Raw genomic sequence first — 10297 nt, forward strand, 5'->3', positions numbered from 1 at the left:
GGAACGTAAACGTGGGCGTGATTTAGTACGGAGTATGTTCTTGTTCAACACTGTGCAGCTTCGAGGGAAATTGGAACTATACGGGACAAATTAAGGACTTCATTGTCTCGGAAAAGACGGCCTTAAATCTAGTCACTTAGCTAGAAAGTAGTTTCTTTGAAATCAAGCGCTAATTGGTTTCTCCGGTGCCCGGCAAACGCCGATGGTATCCGATATGTCCACTCTACATTGATAATCTATACACTGTTCAACATGTTGTGGTTCCCAGGGACAAGTCAAAAAAAGAGCTCAGGATTCATCTATCTTGTGCGCCAACTTCAAGCAATTCACCTCACCGTATGTCTCGAGGTCGAAATTGTTGAACAAAAGTTCACTGTGTTGATCATCTCGTTGGACTCATCCTAGCCAGCCGCTAAACAAAAGGGCAGCCACCCGCCCTTTTGGCTGTAGCCCATGAAAGTCAACACCACATGGGATTTTGATACAGGACAAATCGCAAATCTAATATCTGTTGAACGATGTTTCAATATAATTGCATTATTCCAACGTCCATTCCGCAATTGCGTAAAAAAGGATCGTATGTGATACTTCTTATAATAAGAAAAATTTTCTTCGGTACCGTCTCTTCTAGTGACGACAAAACTGGATTCTTAAGCTCGTGAAAAAGATGGGTTTCGATGCCCATAAAATCTCTAGCCTATCAATAAAGTATCCAAAAAACCGTAACAGGCAGATTTTGACAGGCTACAATAATGTTCTGTAACCCACTGCGCTCCCAAAAAGTGCATTCACTTGTGCTCGTGAGTGGCATTGGGCTCCTGTCATTGTGGTGGCTAAGCAAAGTGTCCATTCTCTCCGAAAGACAGGGAGTATGTCGATTAACAATCCCCATAACAATAACAGATACTGATGGAAATGTTTGCAGTATCTAATGCCTCTGGTTGAAACTATGGAGCTAGTGGGCTTCTGCAATCATGGCAACATCAATAAGCTTGATTGCGAAAGCACGCGGCAAACAGGTCAAATTGACATACAACAAAGCTTTCCTCTCTCAGACAACCCCAGCGAGGTTGCTTACTCGTTGAGAAAACACCCAATGATTCATCGGCCCCCTGGGCTACTGGCATTCAATCAAGATCATTGGTCTCAGTTCGCCGGATCGGGGGTCTGGCTACCTCACTTGCTAGTCTACTTGGTCGTTTCCCGTGTGGCCTTCACTCGACCAAGCACATCCGGGCCAACAATCAGTTTCCTGAGAGCGCAAGTGTTTGACGCCGCATGGAAACATATGGATGGCTATGTCATATCTTGGGAAGGGAGAAAAATTCAATTTCCTACTATCCTCGACATACCTGCGCTATGGCGGGAGGGCGGGAGCTATTTTGGACCGGAGGACCCCCGGACGATCTTGGACCCGGCGGCAGACACCGAGCCAATTATCGTGTTCAACATGATCATGAACGAGACCGGAAACCCACGTGTAATGTGGATACACAGGCCGTTTTCTGGCGTCACAGTCCCTCTCACGATTCAAGGCGAGCAGAGAGAGAAGGCTGAAAAGAACTGGGCGCCTTTCTTCCACGAAAGCACTGGCGATGGCGGTACTAGCAAAATAGCACATGTGTACCTTCACTTCGTCTATAGCCTGAGCCCGCTGAGGGTTCTTAAGTGCCGCATTGAAGATGGAATTTGTGACTGGGTTTATAAACAACATATCTCCGGTGACCTGGATGTTCCACACATGGATCCACACGGAGAGATGCATGGAGGAACCAATTTTGTCCCAGTACCTTTTTCGCGCACTTCGGAGGTGCAAGTATATGCCGGTTTCCCACGGACACGTCTTACCTTCTGCAAAACTGGCGCAACCTACCGACCGGAGCTTGTACTACTTACAGGGTCCGGCGAACATTTCCACGTTGCGTTTGCGAGTGGCCCGCTGGGGTTTGAACATTCCTTACTGAGCCAACAACAGATTGATCACACCTGTGAGGATGGTAGGCTTTTGATCCCAAGTGGCCTCATGGCCTGGGACTATCCTCAACAAGAAGATGTAACTACGCTGTTTTTCAGTGTCTCTGACGCGGAAACCCGTGTGCTTCACCTGCATGGCCTCTTGGACTTTATTCGTGGTTTACCCTATTTTCGATTATTCGATGGCAGCGTACCAATTGAGACATTCACGCGAAACTTTCCATGGTCAGTCGTCGGTAATGAGGTTTTACATTGCTCTCTGGACGCAGCTGCCAATTCTAACCGCATGGATCTGATCAAGTCCGAGGGAAAGGCAAAGACTATGGTAGCAAATGAACACGGCATCTCACAGTTGCAACCATGATTACCAGGTACACTGGAGATGGAGAGAAATAGTTTGTACAGATTCAAGTGTATACATAGTCAATTGCACGTATGATAATTGTTTGTTCGTGAGTTACCGGAGGAATTTGGGAGCAGATCTTTGCCAAGAGATGTGAAACAGAGATATCTTGTGCAAAGAATTTCTTTTGGACACACAGGTCAGCGATAGGTGTGTCCCTGTGCTTAGAAGCCGGGTTTGCACGGATGACCTCCAGGAAGCTATGTATACATTTCTCGCCTATCCTCTGGGAGAAGCATCAGTCAAGCCCCCCAAGCTATGCGACGGTGTCATGCATATATCTTCCTCGATCCTGCCATACAGTATCATAAATTACCAGATGGACGCACGTGTATAGGTCTAAACCAAATACACCACAGTTAGTAAGACATCCCCGTTATATTCCTCCATTCAGAAATGGACTTATTTGATCAATCAAGTCTACCAACATACAGCCTTCACAGTTCCCAGGTGCGAGGGTCTCGGTGTCATCTTGCTATAAAGTATGACGCTCTCAGACTACATGTGAAGGTCATGTTCGCTCAATGATCATCCTGTCGTTGAGTAAGATCTTTGCCACCGTTTTGGTCGGTCTGGAAAGTATTGCCAAATCCAGATATGCTGCACCTAGTAACGTCACGGCCTACAGATAGGTCATGTTAGATACCTAGTCAGTATACCAATAGGGAACCGGTACGTTGTTTTGTTGAGCAGTGAGGTTAGAGCCAGGGGGTTTTCTAACATATAAATGGTCCTATCTTTCCCTTTCAAAATATTTCAGGCTACATTGGTCTAAATCTGAACGCGGTGTCAAGTATTGGAAATCATGTCCGAATCCCGCGCGCAGGCACATTTGGCACACCCAAGCATTCAACTATGCACGCTCAGGTCAGTTCTCCATGGTAGATTTCATGAAAGCAGTCTGATTGTGGTACAAGGTTATTTTTGAACCAGGCACCTTATACGGTGTCAGTCCATCCCCTCATTCAATCTTTTGTCGACTATTTGTCCACCCACGATCCTTCTATTTCTCCATCAATGATTATTGACAACCTACGGAGAAAGTGTGTCCTCGGCTTGTGTGCCAGTGACATTGAGACGCTTGCGTTATATCTGGGGGTACTTTTGGTCCTATCTCCGGACTGCTCTGTTGATCGACCAGAGAAAGGATGCGTGACGGTGCAAGATCTGTGGAAGATTGATTGGGCCTTTCAGTGGGGTCCATTGTGGAGTTGCTGTGAAAAAGAAGTGACCCACACCTTTAGATCATTTGCTACGGAGCTTGTTGATTTTCTACCTGAGGACGCAAAGGAGTTTCTCTTGGCCGCCCTTGGACGGCCTGATTATTCTCCTAGTGTGACGCATTGGACTTTCTCCATGTACATTTTCTTTCGCCGCTCCGTCTACGCGCATCACCTAGCGTATGGCGCAGTCTTGAACTACATTGGCCAAATGGCTGTCGATAGGGTATATGTGTGATAAAATACGATGAGTTGATCTTTTCACCTACTTCATGGCCGTTCCATTAAGTACTGAGATGCCTATAAGGTGCTTAAGCTCAAACCTTTTTCATGTACACAAAACGTGACTGGAGGTTGCCCTCGGTGGGACAGCTGACGGCCTCACTTCCACGCCCACTGCCACAGGGATGGAGGGCGTTTAGCCGTTCATTTTGCTTTCCATGATGTTTTATGACACTCCTGTTATCGTAGATGCCGGTTCTTCGTATCACTACTAGTGTATGCCACAGTGGATAAGCCAGCCTCAGGCCAAATGGACAGCCAGGCTACTTTCTGCGCCAGTGTCTCTCTTCGTCGCGGTAGATATCGAGAATATAAGACCGAACCCACAACTTCGATCGCTCAGCAATCAAGATTCCCAAATCTCCTGTCGGTTCCCCCCTGGTTTCCCTGCCTTACGAAAATTTGTTAATAATTTTGGGCGATTTGCGAGATGTGGAAGATGTAATCTCTGCGATATGTACACGCCTGACCACACTCTGCGATGGTCTTTCCAAGTTCACAGCGACAAGTGATATTGTCCATTTCTCCCAATTTGTTCCCCTTCGAACAAAACACATGTACTAGTTATGCCCTACTTCAGCTCAAGCAGATCATACAGCATCCTATTATACGTAGAGTCGTCGTGGAATATATCCTCAGCATTGGATGGTCGCCATTTAAAGGTAAATATCGAGAAGAGTCATTGATCCTATTTGTGACGGTCTTCGTATGTTCCATTCCCAAAGCTAATAATGAATATGCAAAGTGCTTTTTGAAGCAGATTCAGGAGAGTGTCACACTGTTTGGGTGGTCCACAGAGTCACCGCCACTGACTCTGGGGCCCACCTAGAGCCTTGTGAAACGGCTCTTGGCGGAAACACCACTCACGCTGATGCACATGTTGACTTAGGTCCTTTGGTCGAGCTGTGCAAACCAAAAGTCTTCCTGTCTAGACTCACTGATGACAAGAGAGGCGCGCTTCTCCGCGGTGGGATATTACTCATGGGCCAGATTATAGTCGTGCAGCACTATAGACCCACTCAACCAGGAGTATTCTCCACTTACGACAGCCTTTGCCGATGGATGAACGAACTCGCTGAAGCATCTGCTTAATATTCCCGTGGTCGACTTCCAATGGCCTATCAACGCTTTCTTTTGTCTTTATATGTGCTGACTTGACCTCCTCGTCACTGGAGGAATTGGCAAGACTAGGGATCTCAAAATATGATACTTTTTCTTAGCAAGTGGAACAAAATAATTCGAGGATCAACTCAAAATCAAGGCTTGAGCATATTTTATGTAGCATTAATGCCATCTACGCAGCACATTATGACAACAATTTAACCTCTTGCATCTCTAATGGTTTCAAGCCCATATCGAACCGAGAATCATAGCATCACTCGCTTTAGCAAGGTAACTTACCTAAACAAAGATATATGAAGCGATAATAGAGGCAAGTTGACTTTGTTAGTGATCAGCGCCTATCTCTATACAGGTTCTAGTCCTCGATGAAATACTATAATGCAGGTAAGATGTTCTTTTTCTTACAAACAGGACTTGAGAGGTTTGATCCCGGCACTCTCAGTTGAAATACAAGGGTGATTAGCTGACGCTTCCTTGAATTCACACGAAGGCTCCAAGAGAGCTGAGAGGGAAGCCCAGGTCAAACTGGGGTATATTTGGCCCAGTTACCCAGACAAGTCATATCGCTGCTTATTCGGCAAAGGATCAGCGATACCACCCCGGCGTTTGCCGACTTCATTTTCTAGTATTGCAAAGTCTGATTTCAGGTGCTGGCGCAACAGAGAATTGAGTGAACAGGAAAGGACCTATAGGCATCATAGAGTGTCGAGAGAAAAATGAGACTTGTATGGGTCTGGTGTCTGATATAGTTGACGCTTTCGTATGACAGCACGCCTGCGATTATTTCGGCGGCGGATATATTCAAAAATAATAGCTGATATACCTACCACGGGCATGACAAGTCCTACAGAGACAGGAACTGTGCCTTGTTGTGGGATATGTGCCTCGCTTGCATCATCTATAGGATCACTGTTTTCCTCGACGACAGACTGGCCGCTAGCCTCTGAGGGCTTTTTAATTCTTGCGTCTGATTGGGAAAGTGTCGTCGGTGCATTCAGGGAAGAGGTGGAAGATAGAGAATTGGATTCCGTTACTGCCAACGTCCAGATACCCGAGGTTATGGTCGTGGAGAACCCGGGTTTTGATTCGGGTCTCCCGAAGGAGGTGGTGCTCTGGCCTTGCAGGTCAATCGTTGCCTTTTCACCACTGTCTTTCTGAGAGCTGGATGATTTTGTGCTCGATAAAGAAAGTTCCGTTGGAAATGACTTCCGCTGTTCATTGACATCACCTCTATGAGCCGTCGTATAGCCCGACAGCCCTGTTACAGCCCGCGCCTTCGATTCGTCTACTGGGGGGCCGTTGCCCCGAAATCTGGTGGCAATGTTGGACAGTTGTATACTGGAAGAAACTGTCCTTGAGCTGTAATCACCAGCCAATGGAGCATTAACGTGGGCCATGAGAGTGATTGGAGTGGGCTCTCCAGACCCTGTTTGAATGGTCTTCTGGCTATTTGACGATGCGCTCTGTGAAGAGATAATGCTCTGGGATGTTATTCTGAGAACAGTGTCTGTAGACCTATTTTGGGGATATTCCAGTGTTGTCTCACTTGACGACTGAGCCAATGTCATGGAGCTTTCAGGACTATCTGGAGTGTATTGTGAAGCACGATCAGATTCTTCTTCAGGTTCTGGTGATTGTTTTGTTGTGCTGGTATGCCCTTGCTCGTCCTGTGCCTTGATCGCCTGAATTGATGTCCTCGTGTCGTCCAACACCGGTTGCTCATTTGCAGGGTCTTCATATTTAGTTTGAAAAAATTCACTGGAGGTATGGGATCCAGACTGTGTGGTATATTGAAAGGACGTCGTGGATGAGGCAGGTGCTGCACTGCTACCCTCTAGAACTGCGGGGTGAGAGGTAGAGGGTGGTTCCGGGCGCTCTTCATCCGTGGTATTTGTATACTGTGTGACTGTATTGCTTGCTATGTGAATACTTTTTGTTTCATCCATTTTCATCGTGTGCTGAACGCCGACTGAGCTATATTCCTGTCCGGTCTGCCTTGACACAGCAATGGTAGTAACTTCACTTGCAGGATCACCCGATACAGGTTCACTTTCAACACTCTGGGAAGTAGTCATAGACGACTGTAACAGGCCTGGTGGCCAGGAAGGTCGCATCACAGCATTTGTGCTAAAAGGAGTATGGGTACTGGCGAGGCGTTTATCTAGTTGGAATCTTTCGTGGACAAGGTTAGGCGGTGGTCTCACCAATGAGTCATGTGGTCGTTCGCTACGAAGCCTGTCAACTTCTTCGATTCTAGGGCCATGACGGACGTGATCTGCGGAGCAGGCGCAGGCACTACACCATTGCCAGCATGAAAGAAACACTACAACTGTGGTGTAGTCCAAAAGGTACATGGCGTTGTGCGAACGTGCTGGAGGGCAGGGCATTGAATAACTTAAGTATCGCGGTATGTTACAGTCTATGGAATGGCGCTTCCTTTGTCTCTTTTTTTATTTTATTTTTTTTTAATTCTAGTTTGCCCTTCGACCTGTGTGCACTTCTCGCTTCTCGCAATGGATTCGATTGCTTATTTCCGCCGTAACATGACCTGTTTTGATCGGATCATTCGGATGTAAGGAAAATTACTGGCTTGTGATATAAAAAACTTAAAATCCTCGTAAAGCGGATGGCTCTGATGGGGGAACGTCTTTACGGGCGCAATTTAAAACAGGCATGGTTGCACAGCTCGGCTTGCCAAATTGACATAGATTTGCTTCTACGCCATTCTAGCTGTTCGTATGACAGAGAACACTCACCATGATCGTGTCAAGTCCTGAGCCATCACATCTGCTGCGATTTGACGTGCACAGCTGATACGTACCTCAAAAGCTTACGGTATGTCACCAGAATGTACCTTTGTAGGAGCCCCACGAGAATGAGAAGAACCGAGGTAACTATTGTCGGGCCAGCCGCGCCCCGTAGGACAAAGAGGCCAATAACGAAAACATCCATCGTATAAATGGCGACGAACAAGTGATGGAGGGCCTGCCAATACAGTAGCCCGGCGGTTTCGACACTCGTTCTGACAACATAGATTGCCTGGTAAGAATAGGCAATCCGGAAAGCGCTGAAGACCACGGCCCCGATCGCGAGGATTAGGGGAGAGATTATCGTGAAGATGATACCTATACAATGATCAGTATGACCCCTGCTTCTACAATGATCGACACGATGTACATATGCACAGCAAATTGGTCAAGACAGGGTAGAGCAAACTCCATTGTATTGTTCGTGATCGCGCTCGGCCTGAATGGCGCCGTACGTAGAATAAAAGGCTGTCAGGTAGCTGGAAAAATACCATGGCGCACTGGGTGAGGGCTTGTAATAACAAGTACGAGTAAAAATAATTGGAGGCCTTCGGCAGATTGTCGGCTAGTATCGTCGAGACGGACTGAACATTCTCGATGATATCGGGGATCATGGTCGTAACACTTGATGAGAGAGAGACGACCAAAAAGACCTGCACGTACAGAAAAAAAAAATAGTGTTTCTGAATCGACAGCTCCCTGAGCGACAATTGGAATATTGTTGTGCGCTTGATTATCCACTGCATGATAATGGGGAAGCCGCACATGAGCAGAGCCAGCGCAATCTGCGGCAGTAGTCCCTGGATTGCGGCCATCTGCCCCTCCGACAGTTTGGATAGTTGTGAACTTATTGGCTCTAGGTAGACCAGCTGGGATAAAAGACCGGTCAGAGATATCGGTATCGCCCAAAGTACGGATAGTCCGTCCAGCAAAACCCGGATGATAATGTCTTTGAAGGGTTTGGGGCACACATCTTGACCGTCATGAAACCGATCCAGGATTTTATCGTTGTCTAAAAGATATGCCTTCATTGTAAAGGGATTGGTAGACACTGGGGTTTGTAACATCAGATGTGCCGTAAAAATACTGTCGAACCGTAATAAGGCATTGCTCGTAGCCTCTCCACGCAGGCCACAAGCACGCCGTGATGGCGAATACTTTTCCTTGGCCCTAGAGATGATCCCTGTGACGGCCTGGAACAGAGTCGGCGATGCATGGTTTCGGACACTTTTTGATTTACTCTCCAGGGCCTCCATATTAACAAACTCGGTTTGATTGGTATGGAAAGAGGTTGTCTCTGGTAGGTTGATTGTACTTGGACCGCCATTGTACGCGAAAAAGTCAGCCGCCATTGCTTTCTCATTCTGTTTTTCCGGAGGAATTCCAGTGACTAAAACCGTGGCTGCCGCATTAACCTGCATAAGGCGATGCAGATGGTTTTGTCTTACTCTCACGGTGTTTTTGATTTCGTTGAAGAGAATTCGACAAGTGTGGACATTGCTAATAATGACGATCAAGGTAATGATCCAGCACCGTATATTTTGGGACTTTTGTATGCTGGAGATGCCAAACTGATCAAGTCCCGAGACCCTCCGCGGGCTACTGGCCGTGTAATAAACGGGGACTAAGACAGGAATTGCAACGAGACTTAAAGGCAAAAGCAGCTTCAGTGCAACCATGAGAAACCGTACGAAGAAGAAACAGTCCTCGCCATATTTGTCGATAAAACGGTTCTCATCCGCGCTCATTCTTTGCAGCTGCATTATCCATGCAATGCTACCCGTGCGCAGCTTCTCGAGGTCCCCGTCCTCTTCGCATCTTGGCTGGCTACACGAGTTTTGATGGTGAATAGTCTGCTTCATACGGGGGTAGAAATCGATACATACAAAGTTTTAACACTCCTGTCTTTCAGTAAAGTGAAAAGAAACGCGGTTACCAATAATAAGCATCCATATACGGCCAGGGAAATGAGGAACGGTTTGGCAGAGAGCTTCTGGCTCCTTTGGGCCTTTCCAGTGATGTCATTTAGCGTCTGGTTCAACCCTTTGAAGTCCATGGTCTTGGCCTTCACCGACTCTGGTCTAAAATAGTACGAGAACCGTTCAATATAAGCATTTGGGCCACGGAGGTACGCTACGGAGTGTCTGAACAATTTCTCCTAACCTGCCATTAATCTCACCTATGGAGGGCCTCATTACTTGGGCCTCCGAGATAAAACCTGGGGGGGAAGTCAAAGTTCTTGCGATATGGCGTTCAACGAAAGAAAAGACAGAAAACAGAGGGCATTGGTGTGTATAAAGGTACCGACACAGCCCACGCTGTATCCAGGTCAAAATTTCCACAGGGAAGGCCGCTCGTCATGCTCCAGTTACGTGGCTTTGTGACAGCATCTCTTCTCGCGTTCGCCATACTATGCGAGAGCCTTGAGGTGCAAGGTAGCATTGATTTTCATGGCGGTTTAATGGATTCTATGAAAGGGAAAACATCGG

At 47.0% G+C, this 10297-nt stretch overlaps 1 protein-coding gene across 1 annotated transcript; it reads left to right on the top strand.

The window, feature by feature from the left end:
• Window positions 1–1096: 1096 nt before the first annotated feature.
• Window positions 1097–2338, top strand: BMT1 (Beta-mannosyltransferase 1; the record flags this gene model as incomplete). The annotated part of the gene is made up of 1 exon (XM_046094788.1): window positions 1097–2338. The coding sequence occupies one exon, from the start codon at window positions 1097–1099 to the stop codon at window positions 2336–2338; it is 1242 nt and encodes a 413-aa protein (XP_045950767.1).
• Between the last annotated feature and the right edge of the window lie 7959 nt (window positions 2339–10297).

This window comes from Aspergillus melleus, assembly GCF_016097325.1.
Source record: "Aspergillus melleus strain CBS 546.65 chromosome Unknown contig9, whole genome shotgun sequence".
NCBI lineage: Eukaryota > Fungi > Ascomycota > Eurotiomycetes > Eurotiales > Aspergillaceae > Aspergillus > Aspergillus melleus.